Source organism: Pezoporus wallicus, unplaced genomic scaffold, assembly GCF_028554395.1.
Source record: "Pezoporus wallicus isolate ANWC-B61680 ecotype Strahan unplaced genomic scaffold, APGP_CSIRO_Pwel_v1 contig_5418, whole genome shotgun sequence".
Taxonomy (NCBI): domain Eukaryota; kingdom Metazoa; phylum Chordata; class Aves; order Psittaciformes; family Psittacidae; genus Pezoporus; species Pezoporus wallicus.
The window spans coordinates 3525154-3541826 of record NW_026640709.1 but is presented as its reverse complement, the minus strand read 5'-3'; the positions used below and the strand labels follow the sequence as shown (position 1 = coordinate 3541826).

General features: G+C 35.6%; 1 protein-coding gene across 6 annotated transcripts in view; it reads right to left on the bottom strand.

Annotated features, from left to right (window-relative positions):
* FMN1 (formin 1) overlaps positions 1-16673 on the bottom strand; it is a 187904-nt gene that overhangs the window by 47592 nt on the left and 123639 nt on the right. For all 6 annotated transcript variants that reach the window (XM_057420082.1, XM_057420085.1, XM_057420084.1 and 3 more), the window contains 5 exons: positions 15775-15863; positions 9725-9854; positions 8113-8259; positions 4554-4613; positions 2395-2515 (listed from right to left, as the gene is read on the bottom strand). In XM_057420082.1, the coding sequence (XP_057276065.1) occupies positions 2395-2515; positions 4554-4613; positions 8113-8259; positions 9725-9854; positions 15775-15863 (547 nt within the window). The remainder of the gene's footprint in view (positions 1-2394; positions 2516-4553; positions 4614-8112; positions 8260-9724; positions 9855-15774; positions 15864-16673) is intronic.

Below are 16673 nucleotides of genomic sequence, written 5' to 3'. Positions count from 1 at the left end.
AAAGTTAGTCTGTCCCTTTAAACTCTAATCTGAAAGACTTCAAAATAGCAAATTGTATGGAACTCAATCTGTTTATCTGAAAAGGATGAAAGGGTTTGTGCTCCATCTAGATTTGAACTTTTGGTTCCACAGTGTCTAGGTATTTCAAACCAGAGGTTTACACCATTAAGACATGCCACTCATGATAACTCAATCTTTCCTATGTTAATACCCATGATAGAAAGATAAATTAATGCCTCGATAAGCTAGAAAAAAATATTTTTAAATACTAAATTACAACTATTTCGAAAAGTGTCTATCAAAATTGCCACTTCAGGCACAAGAGGTGATATTTATCTTTTTAAAAAAAATATTCAGGCAAAAAAAGTAACCTCATTAACAGGAACATTACTTTGTTCCCTAATGGCACACAAGAAAAAGCCTCCTTCATTTATTACCTTTGTCTCATCCCACTTAAGCAACAAGGTAATCTGCTTAAGACAACCTTACTCAACCAAACTGTGAAATAAACCCAATGTACCCTGTAACACAGGCAGCCGCAGTTAATATTGTTCAAATTATTTACATCTGAAGGGCCGCGCCTGTCTGGATAGCTGGGCCCGACGCTTCTCTGGACTTGGTTTCTGCTACTCACATCTGTTTCAGCTTTAGACTTTCACTGGTATTCTGCCAGCAGCCACAACTTTTTAATGGCTACAATAAACTACAGAGACTCATCAAATCTTTGTTGTACGTGTTAAAATTATAACCTCTTCAATTAAAATTTTGATTTAAAAAATAAACTGCAGCATCATCTGAAGAAAAAAATTTGAAAGGCAATGTTTGAAAGAGATTGAACATTTTTATATGACTGATTGTTTCTTTGCTTAAATACAAGAGAAACTAATCACAGGAATGCTTGTTAGAATTCAGCTGCATATTTCTGAGTGATAAAATACCAACCTCTGAAAATATTTCCACAACCTTTTTTGTTTCAAATCTTTGCTGTCATTAAGTTTACGTGTTAATTCGTTTGGCTGGGTTTCAAATACATCTTTACAAAGAAGAATTATGAAAACAACATTAACATAACTTTTCTAGATTTTCTATAAATATCTAAGAAAATTTGGTTTAGGAATTAGAAATCAGTGTTTGCAAGAAAGATGCAGTTTTTATTTTATGAGAAAATGTATTTAGCTTTTCCTACTTGCTGTCTGTGTCTTTGCAGTGTAGAACAAATATGATGTGAATGTCACAGCCTCAGTGTAATCTTGCAAGACTAAGATGCATGACAGCAAAACTACATTCTGAAAAAGTGCTAGATCAAACACAGATCATGTTTCTGCACAAACTAGCCCAAAAGAGGGCAGGCCAAGAGGTTTACAGGGCCTGGTGATGAGAGGAGATAGAGCACTTACTTATGCCTGGGTTGAACAAACAACAACTGATACTTTCCTACCACTGTTAACCTCTGAAATTATCCTAAAGATGGCAGTGACCTAATCCAGTAATTTCTAACTGTAAGGATAAATTATTTTGTAATGGTTTTCACTGCCTTGTATTGAAAAGAATTAAAAATAATCTTGTTAAACTCTGATTCTAAAAGTACTCTTCATTTTGATGCAGAGATTTAAACATAAATGGAGAAGTTTTTACAGGCTTTCATGCAGATTCTCTCACTAAACTCCATTTTCCACACAAAACTGCTTCAGTATAAGTAGCAGCTTTTCCTTAACAATAAAGACAGGCAAAAAATAGTCATCATTTGCTGGATTTTAGAAAGTTACATGAAGCACAAAATAAAAATGAAACTGCTTGGAATACTTAGAGAGCAACCCTTCCTACTTTATTTCTACTCAGTACCTTGACTGATAGATGAGTTGGGTTTCTGAGCCCCTCTTTATAATAAACATTTTAAAATGTTTATTTTATGTCTCAGGGTGAAAATATTTTGAACTGGAGCTTTCTATTTCCCTTTGCTGTCCCTTGGCAAGCTGTGCTTTATTTCTACATTAATAGTATTCAACTCTTTTTTGTAGCTGTTAAGTTGTTGTTATAAGAGTACTGAAGAAAGTATTTATATTATGGAACTAACAGATATCTACAGTTAAACACACAGTTCTAGAGACGCCAGAGGAAAATTCACATATAACTAAAGAAAATTTCAGAAAGATTTCTTTAGGGGCCTTTTGACTGCAAAAGGGAAAATTACTATTCAGTACCTTTACTTACATTTTTATTAAGTTGTGAGTTTGATTTTTTTTTTCTAATTTATGTGAGTAATTTGTGCCACAGTGTAAAAACTCTAAATGAATCAACACTATAAACCTAATTAGCAATAAGAAAACCTCGTAAAGGTCACATTTTAAATGGCACTTTGTTGTTAGCAGAAAAAATGTGAAAGTTCCCAGTTACCTTCTAGATCTCTCTTCAGTTTCCTTAAGTCTTTTATTAGGTCTTCAAATTTAACTTGGGAGGCCTGGAAAAAATCCTGTGGTTCTGGTAAAGGAAAAATACTCTTGTCTGTTCCTGCTTCCTAAACAAACAAACAAACAAAAATGCCACTATAAAAATTGAATGCATTTGAAGTGAAATAAATTATTTTTTTAAAACATCATGTATGAAACCCTATCATAAAACTGCAAAATAAAATATTTAAAATAATTAATGCTAAAACAACATTCAAGATGAAATCCTGATCATTCTGAGTGTTGAAAATTACTTTTTGATGTTGTAAAGCAAACTTTACTCAATTTAAACTATGAAACAACATTGAGCTCGCAATTCACAACAACGAATTTCTGTTCATTGTATGTTAATCGAGGTTTAGATAAAGGATTAGAAGTTTCTTAAAAACAGATAACATGAATGCCTATTTTAATGCAACAAGTGATCTTATGCCAAAGGTTTGTGGTTTTATTCTCTCACGATTCATTAAATACACACACACTTTATAAGCATATATGGAAAACAATATTCATATATTGCCTGGAGTATTTTATACATTTAAAAATATACAGTTGAAGGTTTATGCAGCTAAATAAATTCCATGGTTTAATGTCTGTATGGAATTCATAAGTACATATACCTTATTTTTAGCACAGTAAGAAAAACAAATCAGGAGTAAAATAGAACAAAATAAAAAACCTTACAAGGTTCAAAGCAATATCTCCGGTGGAAATTAAGTACATCGATGATATTAATGTAACATTGCTGGGTATAAACGTATACTAGTGAGTTTAAATACTCCTGTGCATGGATTTCATGCGATAAATGTAATAGACAAATTGTCATAGGTTGGAAAACTAATTGTTTTGTGAACATGGCATAAAATAATTTTATTATTATAAAGATATAGACTTTTTGGGGAAAAATAGTAGAACTGATGACATTTACACAGTTTCCATTTCCTCCCAAGGAAAATGCTTTAAAAAAATTCCCTGAAGTAAAACTACATTGTAGTACAAAGTTTGCAAAAATATTAAAATAAATGAATTAGAGACATTAGTTTCAGCATACATATGTCGATACCCTAAAAACTTAGAGCATTAAATGTTAGACAAAGCTGCTTTTGTTATGAGGCTTTTTATGAGGCAGTTACTTCAGTTAAAGTAATGACACTTTATTTCCCTGCTCCAAAAAAAAAAAAAAAAAAGAAAAAAGAAAAAAAAGAGAAAGAAAACAAGCACAGATCTACATATATGCTAGCTTGCAATTTTTTATGTCTTCTACACCTCAGCCAAAGGAGCTCTTCCACAGGCTTCTGACATACAGACCCATCAGCATTAAAAATTATAGAATCACAGAATGGTTTGGGTTGGAATGGGACCTTTAAAGACCACCTAGTCCATCCCCCTGCCATGGGCAGTCTTCACCAAAAAAAAAAAAAAGGAAAACAACAACAACAAAAAAGGAAAAAAAAATTATTTGCATTCGACTAGACCTAGGGCTGTTAAAAATTACACTAGTCTTAGATTCAAAGATTAGATAACGGTTCAAAAATAAGCAATTACATACTTAAATTAATAGTGACAATAGCTCAGATTTTCCACTTAAATACTTTGGCTGCTGCTGATAGCTATTAAAAAGCCTCATAAATATAACACACTCAAAGCAGGAGCCACACCTCTTCCTATATTTTCAATCCCTAACTTCATCCCCATGAGCTGACTCATCTATCTTAGAATACAAACCTGTCCAAGTGTTCTGTCATGAGAAGAGAAATCATGCTTCTGTCTTCCATTATTACCACATCAGAACAAGATTTACAACTTTAGAGTAACCAGGATGTAAGAAGACAGGACTGGAGTGATCACCTGCCCAGTCTGCTGCAGTCACAGTCAACTGCCAGTTCAACCATTACTGTAACATTTTCCAAAGCCTTATCATAAAACCTGTAGCAAATTTCAGACCTACTGAGGTCCACATCCATTATATGAAAGCAAAAGAAATGGATTTTATTTTTCTGTCAGTGCTGCTATGTACAGATTTTTAAAAAGCTAATGTAAACCCTTTTACAATATCTTAAAGAAATCTAATTTTGGAGAGACTGATACAGTAAGCGAATCTCTTACCTTATCACAGTGGCGTAGGTAATATATGACAACATAATCCACAAGATTAATACCATTATCCTAGGAAAAAGTAAATGTATTATTAAAAATGTATGTTATTAACACTGCTCAAATGAATGAAAATTTCTCAATTTGTAAATAAATATTTACTATTATTATTTTATATTGCCATGACAAATAGGACTTACAACATCATCAGCCCTAGCATTATTGACCAAAAAAATCAATCTTTCATAACGATTGTACGAGCATAGGACCTACAGCTTCTTTTGGTTCTAAGAAAACACCCACTGGGAGAAGCTGTCCCCATATATTTTTTAAATAATACAAGGCATTACTGAATAATAATATTAACTTGATTAAAAATATTAACTAATAACATTATTCTTTAATATAATATTAACTAAATATTACAGCCACCTCAGATATATCCAGGTGAACTGAATTTCTTGATTTCTCTAGTCTCAATTCATCTACAATGAGGATCTGAAAGAGGCATAAATACTTTTCATATTTTACTCCAAATACAAAACCAGACATCAAGTACCTAACAAGTATATTTCATGCCCTTCTGCCTTCTAAATATGGATTTTAATACTTTGTGGAATCATAATTTCCATGGTCTTGCATATAAAACAACTGTACACAACATCATTTTATTTTGTTATGTTGTTGGGTGAGCATAGGCCAGATGAACTAAAGGAAATGTGTAAAACTGTGACTTACATGTTACAGGGTAGTGTTCAGCAATGTAAAAGAATCATAGCATAGGGAATTATATCTGGAATGTCCTTGAAGGTTTTTTTGGATGTATTTTCGTATTGTATATTAGAAGATATCAGGACAAACATTTGTATGTGAACAGTGTCTGACTTCCTGTACACAGCTGCCTCGCCTATGTTGGAGTCTGCAGCACATTATATTTTATTAGTGTCATACAACAGCAATATTCTTAACTAAGCAAGTCATCACTGTCATACAGACAAAGTCACTCTGCTTGTATAACAGTTTTGGAAGACATTGATGCAGGTCATGCAACAAAAAGGAACTGAGGTGAATCATGAAGTGGTAAATGCTCCATCCCTAGCAGTGTTCAAGGCCACGCTGGACAGAACCTTGGGTGACATGGTCTAGGGTGAGGCGTCCCTGCCTATAGCAGTGGGGGTGGAACTAGATGATCTTAAGGTCCTTTCCAATTCTAACTATTCTATGATTCTATGAACATTAATTGCCCTTTAGAGTGAAATACATCTGTTGCTAAACTGTCAAACCTATTGCTTTGGTTTAAAGTATATTTGTGTAAGATGAAATGCAGAGATTCTGAAGTGGTGAGCTACACATTTTAACTATCTATATAAACTAACTTTCTAGGCTCACGTTACAACAAATGACTTTTATAGTAAGTAAGAGATATTTAATATTGACACTTTACCTTGGCTCCTGGAATTCAGCTTACCTAGATGCAATACTCTTTCTGGCAGTTCCCAAAAAAAGGAATAACGGAACACAGGAAGGATACTTTAGTGTTCAATTACACAAGACCCTGCATTCTTCTTCCTTGCAATACGGTCTACCAATTAATTTTGAGGTTTCATGTCTGCCTGTAGCAGTTGGTCCCTTCAAGCTTTTATGCATTTTGGAGACTAGTCTAAATGAAAACTATATTTATTTTGGCTACCAGGGAATTATAAATACTGTATTTTTATAGCCTGTTTTGCTAAGGAACACGTCTTATGCAATTATATTGTATATCTGTCACTCCTTTTCATAATTAATAATTTTGGAACACACTGGCTAAATTCAGCCAAATTGGAAAGTCACAGAGACAATTAAATTCTTACAAGTTTATGGTTAGATACAAGAGCAAGACTAAAATTAGCACTTCTACTGAGAAAAACCAGGCCAAGCTCAGTAGTTATACATTTTTCTTTATGGCAGCTGGCCAACCAATGAATACCTGAGTACAAGGAAACTTGGCCTGGTTCTAGTTTAGCTGCAGATTGTACCAAGTCTTGTCCATGGAGTAGGACTGGAAGAAAAGTGGTCTGAATGAGAATTAGAAACATAGAATCATAAAATCATTTAGGATGGAAAAGACCCTTAAGATTATCAAGTCCTAACAGTTAAACTAACGTTGCCAATACACCACTAAATCATGTCCCTAAGTGCCACCTCTTTCAAATACCTCCAGGGATGGTGACTCAACCACTTCCCTGGGCAGCCTGTTAAAATGCTTGACAATACTTTCAGTAAAGATTTTTCTTCCTAATATCCAATCTAAACCTCTTGTGCTATCACTTGCTACTTGGGAAAAAGAGTTTGACAGCCCTCTCACTTCAGCTTATGTTCAGGTAGTTACAGAGTGAATGCTAAGGCCTCCCCTGAGCCTCCTTTTCTCCAAGACAAACAACCCCAGTTCCCCCAGCTGCTTCTTGTAAAACGTTTTGTCTAGACCCTTCACTAGCTTGATTGCTCTTTGAACATGCTCCAGCACCTCATGTCTTTAGGAGACAAAGGACTCACAGAACTTTCATTAATACAGTTGCTAACTGAACAATTCATTAAATGTGTTTTTACACATTATTAATGTTTGCATTCACAAATAAAATAAAAAACTCCCTAGATTCCCTAATTTCTGGACATTGGCTGTCACACGAATACATTCTTCCATACATGAAACATAACTGGGAACAAAAGCTTAAAATCTACATTTCCTGTAATTCAAGAGAGCACTTCATTGCTGCTTCATGTATTCATGTAGTGTCTATGTATGCTCTGACAAAGAATGACTTTAAGCAGTGTTTCCATTGCCTACATTATTTAACACCTCCTCCTCTGCCCTACTGAAATAAGGAACAAAGCAATCTCCTCTCAAAAGGTTTCCAAAGTTTGTTTGAGACTAACTCTGATCCTAGCATGACTAATCATGAGTGCTAGCTCTCAATTTTTGACAAAATAAATTTATTGCCATCTATGAGCATTTTTCTCGTGCATGCCATTCAGATTTCATGCCCTACATCCATTTAACTGCTAATTAAAAAAAAAAGACTGAAAATATCTTGCTGGGTCTGACGTGCCTCTTTGAAGAGGATCAGAATCCTGTATATTATAAATTTATATGCCTTAAGTATAATTCCATAGTGTACATGTTACACTGAACCTTCACTGATACTTTGCTTTTAAACCTGATTTTAAAAATATTTTTACTCACCTAGAGCTACATTAAGAGCAAGAAAAAAGAATGGGCACATTTACTGGAGAAGACTTCAGCAGTCTGTGCTTCTCTATATCCTACTGTAATTACATCCCTACTAGTAAGAGAGAGCCCTCCCAGAAGACTTAGTAGTACTGAATAGGAGAAATTGGAGATTATGGAAATACGCACATGTGAAAAAGAAAGTGAAAAGTTGGGTGAAAAAAAAATCAAGAAAATGGTACAAAGTGCCTTGTTCCTTCAAGCGAGAATGGTAAAAAATAAGAAAATACTAACTTTTGACAGATGAAGGACCAAGAATATCACCTGAGAAAAAAATACTGTTAATTGAAAATTAGCACTTACCCTGCTTTTGACATCCTTTAGTTTGGGGAGTATTTCCAATCCAAATCCATCTGCTTGACCTCGGGTCCTATTCCCACCATTCATATAATTTCCAAAAGCCAGAATCAAACCTAAAATTTCCTTTACGCTTGTCATGTTCAGCAAAGCCTGGAAAAAGGATACTAGTCAGTAACTGCTATTGGCACAAAAATTCTAATTGCTAATATAACAAAAAAGCTTTTTTTTTTACTTTATTTTTGCTAGAAGTTTTGTTTCTTGTGTGTTTTTATTCCACTAGGGAAAGGAAGCTAAAACAGGAACAACAGTCGAACATTTAAGAGGAACATTTATTAGACTGTACCTGCCTAAGACACTATCTTTAACTTAATCCATATGAAGCAAATTATATGGTATCACACACTATGCAGATGACAAAAACACATTAATTGAAGATTACTAAGCATTCTTAGTAGCCTTTAAAAATCTTACTGATGAGGTGGTTTATCACTATTCTATGATTCTATGAGTTTGCATGATGCACAGTCAAATGGAGATGTGCTATTTTTGCTGCCACTAGGTTAGACTCAGACTGTCATAGTCAGTCTGCTTCCCATTGGTCCTGGTGCTCTGGAAATTCACATGTCTGGATCCATGCAGACATACCAGGGTGAGGACTAAATTATTGCACGTCAAAATGGAAAAGAAACACAGTGGAGAACTAATAAATTATTTTACTTTACATATAAAGACATCTATCTTGTCAATTGAGAACCTGAGGCCACTGGCCTAATTCTTAAATATGCAGCCTTAGAATACACCTTATACTACACACTGGATAAATCAGTTGTAGTGTGAGCTCCTCACAAGGAAACTGAGAGCAATTCCACTTCCCCTACCTCATACAAAACTGAATCCTTATTTATGTCTCCTTTTTAAAGAAAACACTAATTAACTATTTTCACTAGAATATGCAAAGGAATCCAAAGAGGCAGAACACAGGCACTTTGTGAAGGCAAACAGCAAAAGCTAGCTCCAAATTTGGAGGGAAAAAAAAAAAAGTCAGGATGCTATACTTTAGGTCACTATTTAAGTCCTCTTTGAACTCCTAACTCATTCTACTTTTCATGGTTTATTGGTTAGAATTTAAAAATCTTTAATCATTCATAGTATAGAAATCTTAGGTACAGCTTTGTCAGTTACTAAAAAAATCCACTATATTAGGGATAACAGAAATGTACAGATACCAGGGCAATGTAATAAGCTTATGAATGTGATAGACATCTATTGTGGATGGCATCAACAGTGATGTGAAAAATAAAGTAAGCTTACAAGGCCCTGTACTAATCTAGTCTTATATTTAATTTCTATTTAATGGAGATTATCTATTACTCCACTTAAAGTGCAAAGTAATAAAAATCTTCCACTGGAATAAAAATCAGTTTTCCTACATAGATCATAGGGTATCACACAGAACTCATCTTCCTTCTTTCCTCTTCCTTTTGTTCTTATAAGCAGCTAAGAAATTTAATATATTTTTATTTTCCTAAGTAGCCAATAATCAGCCTTAAGGTTCATGATTTATGTTAAAAAAGAAGTATGTTTCTGTTTTTATTTAGCTTTCATTATGACTTACCTTGGAAACACGAGTTATGATATCAACTTTCCGGTGCACTGATGTAATCCCTTCAGAAAAAACTGACTGGAAGATAATACACTGGGCCCGTTCTGTGAAGTTGGGGATCTGAGATAACTCATATAAAAATCTGTAGGAAAAACAAAAGTATAAATGAATCTTTATATTTCTTTTCTGTGGGGTACAATAATGGATCAAAGCTGTAGTATAATGAAATATACATGCAAGTTTCCCTACTTCAAATCAAATGTGACAGAATTTATGATTCTTACATTCCTTATGCTCGATGTGTTAAGAAATCCTATTAATATCAAGAAAAAGGCAAGATAGTAATCATTATCACACGAATACATTAACCCTGAATAATAAGTAGAAGAAACATAAACCTAGATCATAGGTTAAAAAGAAAAGAAAAAAAAAAGGAAAAGGAAAGAACTAGAGAAACACTATTTAATGTTTCACTCACGTGTTTTTGTTTCTCCTAAAAATTTGCCCAGCAATACGGAACTCAATATATTCCTACAATGTTATTTCATAATATAAAATGTCTGCCAAGAAATTTCTTCTGATGCTCAGCCTCAATTTTCTTTTACTAATTTGCACCACACTTCCAATTATATAGCAGCATGTTTTATGGTAATGCACCTAGCCGTCTATTTAGCTCTAAAATACTTGCAGATTATATCTCTTTTCAGTCACTGTTCAGCATAGTTACTAACTCTTTATTTGTTCTTTATCTGTCCTCATATATGCACTTTCCTTGTGAGTCTGCTCCAGCCTTCTTCCTTTAACTCTTTGGTAAATATAGACAGAAGCATATTCAACAACTGTAGTTCGGCTATGACAAAATGAAAGCATCCCAAAGGCATGAGTAATTCCGCACTTTTCTTCAGTTTAAAATAAATAATAAAAGAAACTTTAGCATTTCTTATAATAAAAGAGGTTGCATGATTTGCTTTGTGGGTTTTGAGTCAAGATTTCAGAGATACACATGCTTTCTTGAAATCCAGAAACAAGTTGCCTTTTGTTCCAGTATCACTTTAGAACATTCTTCTAATCTCATGTCTATAGATATCCCTAGATACCCCTTAACACAATGCCATAAAGATCTTTCTACATCATGGGAAATTATGGAAACCATTATTATCTTGCATTTTTAATGAATTTATTTTAATTATTTAAACCAATACATCTGATTTCCCCAAATTATTTCTTTTTCATAATAGATAATATCACCACCTTCAAATCTGCTTTATAAATTTCTCCTGCATGCAATGCTTTGTTGAATACATAATGGCTGTCTAAATTAACAGCAAAATCCACTTGCGGCTGGTGTGAAATACGACGTTATAATTGGAACATATATATTTTTTCCCTTCTTTTTCTTTCTTCCCTGATGTAAAAATCTATTGTGAGAGAAGGACTGGGGAGGCCCAGCTTGGCTTTTACACTTTAGCAGTGGGGAAAAAAAGAAATGCCAAGCTGGTATTAATAAAAATGCTTCCTATTGGGAATGAATGGTATTGCCAGGAAAAAAAAAAAAAAGAAAAAAAAAAGAGGATACTTTGCACTTTGTGTGAGAGAAACAAAAGAAAGAAAAACCCAAACTATTTCACTGAAGTTCTAATATACGTACATTTTAAAAGTTTAAATTAAAAAAGCCAAATGACACACATTCTTCTCTTCCTTTGAAAAGGCAAGCATTTTCTACATGCTGGTCATTGGAATACAACATAATTGTGTCAAGAGTTAAAAGAGCATCAGCATAAAAAGAAAGTATCTCCAGATTTTGGAATTCAAAGTATTCAGTGTAAATATCTAGACAGAACTCTTATAATTGAAATCCATCAAAAAAGGAATCTTAGTGATTATGAATGTAGTTATGAAACACAAAATCATGGCATGAATCTGTAGTTATAGAATCATGCAATTATAGAACAGTTAGGGTTGGAAAGGAACTTAAGATCATTTGGTTCCAACCCCCTGCCATGGGCAGAGACACCTCACACTAAACCATGCCACCCAAGGCTTTGTCCAGCCTGGCGTTGAACACCGCCAAGGATGGAACATTCACAACTTCTCTGGGCAGCCCATTCCAGTGCCTCACCACCCTAACAGGAAAGAACTTCCTCCTTTACCCAATGTAAACTTCCCCTATTTAAGCTTTAACTGTTACCCCTTGTCCTGTCACTACAGTCCCTAATGAAGAGTCCCTCCTCAGCACCCTTATAGGCCCCCTTCAGATACTGGAAGGCTGCTATGAGGTCTCCATGCAGCCTTCTCTTCTCCAGGATGAACGGCCCCACTTTTCTCTGGCTGTCTTCATACAGGAGGTGCTCCAGTCCCCTGATCATCCTGGCCCTCCTCTGGACTTGTTCCAACAGTTCCATGTCCTTTTTATGTTGAGGACACCAGAACTGCACACAATACTCCAGGTGAGGTCTCACAAGAGCAGAGTAGAGGGGCAGGATTACCTCCTTTGACCTGCTGGTCACGCTCCTTTTGATGCAGCCCAGGATACAGTTGGCCTTCTAGGCTGCCAGCGCACACTGCCAGCTCATGTTCATTTCCTCATCAACCAACACCCCCAAGTCCTTCTCTTCAGGGCTGCTCTGAATCTCTTCTCTGCCTAACCTGTAGCTGTGCCTGGGATTGCTCTGACCCAGGTGTAGGACCTTGCACTTGCCATGGTTAAACCTCATGAGGTTGGCATCAGCCCACCTCACAAGTGTGTCAAGGTCCCTCTGGATGGCATTCCTTCCCTCCAGGGTATCAACCGAACCACACAGTTGGTGTCATTGGCAAACTTGCTGAAGGCGCACTCAATCCCATTGTCCATGTCACCAACAAAGACACCGAACTAAACTGGTCCCAACACCGATCCCTGAGAGACACCACTTGTTACTGGTTGCCAACTGGACATTGAGCCATTGACCACAACTCTTTGTGTGCGGCCATCCAGCCAGTTCTTTATCCACCCACTGGTCCACCTATCAAATTGATGTCTCTCCAATTTAGAGACAAGGATGTCATGTGGGACACTGTTGAATGCTTTGCACAAGTCCAGGTAGATGACATCAACTACTCTACCCCTGTCCATCAGTTCCGTAGCCCCATCACAGAAGGCCACCAAATTGGTCAGAAAGGATTTCCCCTTATTGAAGCCATGCTGGCTGTCACCAAGCACCTTGTTGTTTTTCATGTGCCTTAGCATGCCTTCCAGGAGAATCTGCTCCAAGATTTTGCCAGGCACGGAGGTGAGACTGACTAGTCTGTAATTCCCCAGGTCATCAATTTTCCCCTTCTTGAAAATGGGGGTTATATTTCCCTTTTTCCAGTCACTGGGAACTTCACCTGACTGTCATGTTTTTTCAAATATGATGGACAGTGGCTTAGCAAATTCATTTGCCAGCTCCTTCAGGACCCGCAGATGGATTTCATCAGGACCCGTGGACTTGTGCACGTTCAGGTTCTTAAGATGGTCTCGAACCAGATCCTCTCCTACAGTGGGCGTAAGGTCTTCATTCTCACAGTCCCTGCATCTGCCTTCCAAGACTAAAAACTGGTGGTTTATCAAAGATAAACCATCAGTTCAGGTGGAGAGAAACCGTCAATTTTACTTCAGCCATTTTTTGCAATTTTAATCTGAGAAAAGTATTATTTTGACTTAAAGTAAGCATGACTGTGACACAGCTTTTTGAGAGGTTTCTTGCTGCTACACTTCTTATGGCCTAAAGTAAACAGAATTTGCTGTTCATCATTGTGGAGGTCCATTTTACTCCTCTCCTGCAGAAACTGTAATAAAAAAAAAAAAAAGCCTTTACTTGAGAACTCTTCTATCCTACCAGAATCCTGTAGTAAAGGACTTAAGGGTACTTTCAAGCCAGGCATATTACCATGTTGTTAGTGTAACAGAACATTCTTCCTGAAGATAGACAAGGAAGGCTTACTCTCTGGAGGCAAACTATTTATCAGTTCACATTTACGCACATTTTAAGAATATAAAATTAGTAAATTTTTTTCCGGGGGGAAAGGCATATCTAATTCTGCAAGTTTCTAAGTAAGCCAGTAAAATTTAAACAGAAGTAAAAGGAAAGAAGTCTTCAAAGAAAGCAAATGGCACTACTTGGACAGCAATTATCAATAGCACACTAATTCCTGAATTCAAACATATATGTATAATACATACAAACCAGGAAAGCTCAATACCATATTTTGCTGCTACTTCCTTCATTTGTATTTCTTTAATAGCAGAGAGGACTTCGAAGAGTTTATATTACAACTAAAAGGGTCTTCCTGGAAACTAGCTAAAGCATCTGTATCCTGCTAGCAAACTCCCAAATTGTGGTCAATTGTGCATATAAATGTTTATCATGATAATGAACATTAGCATTTTAACAACTATTATCATAAAGCATAATTTAGGGGGGTATTGTCATGTTGCTGTCATAATTACTATTTGTGCCAACAATAGCAAATTTAACATGCCAGTGAAACAAATCAAAATCACATGTGCAGGACAGCATCAGTGATACCAATAAATCTTTCTACTTGTCTTGTAATCCAAGCATTTAAAAATGGCAAATGTTTCCTTTAGACTTCAGTGAATTCATGTCAATGAATTCATTACATGACTGCCTATTGCTAGTATTTCCAGTATTCTTTTGTCTTTGACAGTAGTATTTGACTCTGAATGATCAGGCATAACTGCTATATTTACAATACTTTTAATTATGGAACAATGATAGCGTAAATCCAACTTCGTGTTTAAGATTAACATTTACTCACTGAAATTTATAAAAACAGACAACCTTTTGTAAATCTGTAGTTCTACAAGATTTGTATTCTCTAGAACAAAAAAAATGCGTTAATATTTGTTTCATTGAGACATACAGCAAACAGACTGCCAAAGATTCAAGCTCTGTAAAACACTAACTAGTCACACAATGTATTCTCATGCCCCAAGACAATGCAATGAAAGCCATGGATACAGGATGCAAGAACAAGCTAGTATATACACTTTACAGCTATTTGTCCTCTAAATCTTACTTAAGAATGATAGCCATTCAATCAAGTATGATAGGCCCCTCTCCAAAATTAACCTATTCCCCAGTGGACAGTCACAAATGAGTATTTAGCTGATTTGTATTAGGAGAAAGAATGTGCTTTTCACCACTAACATTTTAATGGGGAAAAAAAGGTATGAAAAGTCAATACTTCTGACATCGACCAGTCACATACTATCTCTGCTACTTCAGTTCTTCCTCGCCCTACCCCTTCTTACAGCAAAGACAGCATAAAAGGCAACAACTGAAAAGAGCAAGAAGCAAGATGACAGAGAGGCCTCAGAGCAGGAAACTGCACTGTGATTAGAAGAAAATTATGGAAGTACAAACGGAAATTTAGCAAAGTAGCAGAAGACAAACACTACCAGCAGGCCAAAATCTGATATCAAATTAATACACTAAAATAAAATTCAGGATTACAATTCTGCTTATGGGTTCTTGTGATTTTCACATTATGCTAAGGTTTATTACAACGGAAGGGGTAATACTTAAGAAGTTTTTCATCCTAACAGTTGTCAGTGCCCAGAACAGTTACAGGAGATGAACTGTGGAATCAGCCTTGTAGGTCTTCAATTAGCATGACCAAAGCGTACAATGTGTCTTTGTCACAGAATCCACCAAACCCCTCTGTGCATGGAGCTGTTTCAAATAATCAACAACCAAAATTAATCTGGCCCTGCTTTATGACATGTTAATTTAGCCCTAAAAGCTGTAAGGGAAGGATAAGACTTTTATAAATGTGAGAATGGGAACAGAATTTTTCTGACTCAAGGCTACATAATTTATCAGTTTTGGTGGTCGAAGCTGTAGTAAAATTTGTCATATATGAAAAAAGTTGTGATAACGGCAAAGTTTACATCATGCCTTGAATTACACAAAGAAGTTGAAAATTAGCTACCCAAAATTGTCTATCAAGATCCCTTTTAACATACCATCAAGAACTATATTATATAACAATTAAATACTACAGAAAGATAATCTTACTGTTCTGGTTTATCCAGAAGCTTCAGTTCCTCCTCTTTTGAAGTCTGATAATATTGCTTGATTTTCTCCAGTTCATCCTTTTGTGCTCTCTAGGTGAATTAATATAAATTTATTAATAACTAATTTATAACAAATGAATAGAATACTATTTACCCGTTTGTCTGCAAGTAACAACCATACTTTTATTGGAAAACATTTAGACTATGCAAAAGAGTGAGGAATAGAGATCTATGATAAATTTATTCATTGCCTTGTAGTGTCATTTACTACCGATGGACACAAAGCAGAGCACCCTTGTAGAACACAGCACTGCAAGTATTGCTACAGGATACTTCACACAGTTTAGGTTGGAGAGGTAGCTTTGGTACAGTCAAGTGTAAATGTATTCTTCCATGCAACTTCATAGTCATACAGTTTACGAATGCTATATACCTAATCTACAAAGCAACTTAGGTAAGGACAGCAATGCACTAACCCAAGTTAATTGCTTTAGCCACTTATACTGTTAGCACAAAATAGGCCTTAAGTAAAGAGAGTGTTTTTCAGGCAGAAGAGAAAATTGCTAGATATTATGCCTTTTGTTACAGTTTAACCTGATTCCCAAAACAGCCCACTGTTTTAAATTTCTGACATTTAAGAAAGTATGCCAGCAAGAGAAATAAGCATGTCAAGAGTATTTTCTTACGTTACCTATTTTATTACTGTTAAATTCACTAAAGACTTTTTCTAAATAATCATAGAATCATAGAATAGTTAGGGTTGAAAAGGACCTTAAGATCATCTAGTTCCAACCCCCCTGCCATGGGCAGGGACACCTCACGCTAAACCATGTCACCCAAGGCTCTGTCCAGCCTGGCCTTGAACACCACCAGGGATGGATGGAGCACTCACAACTTCCC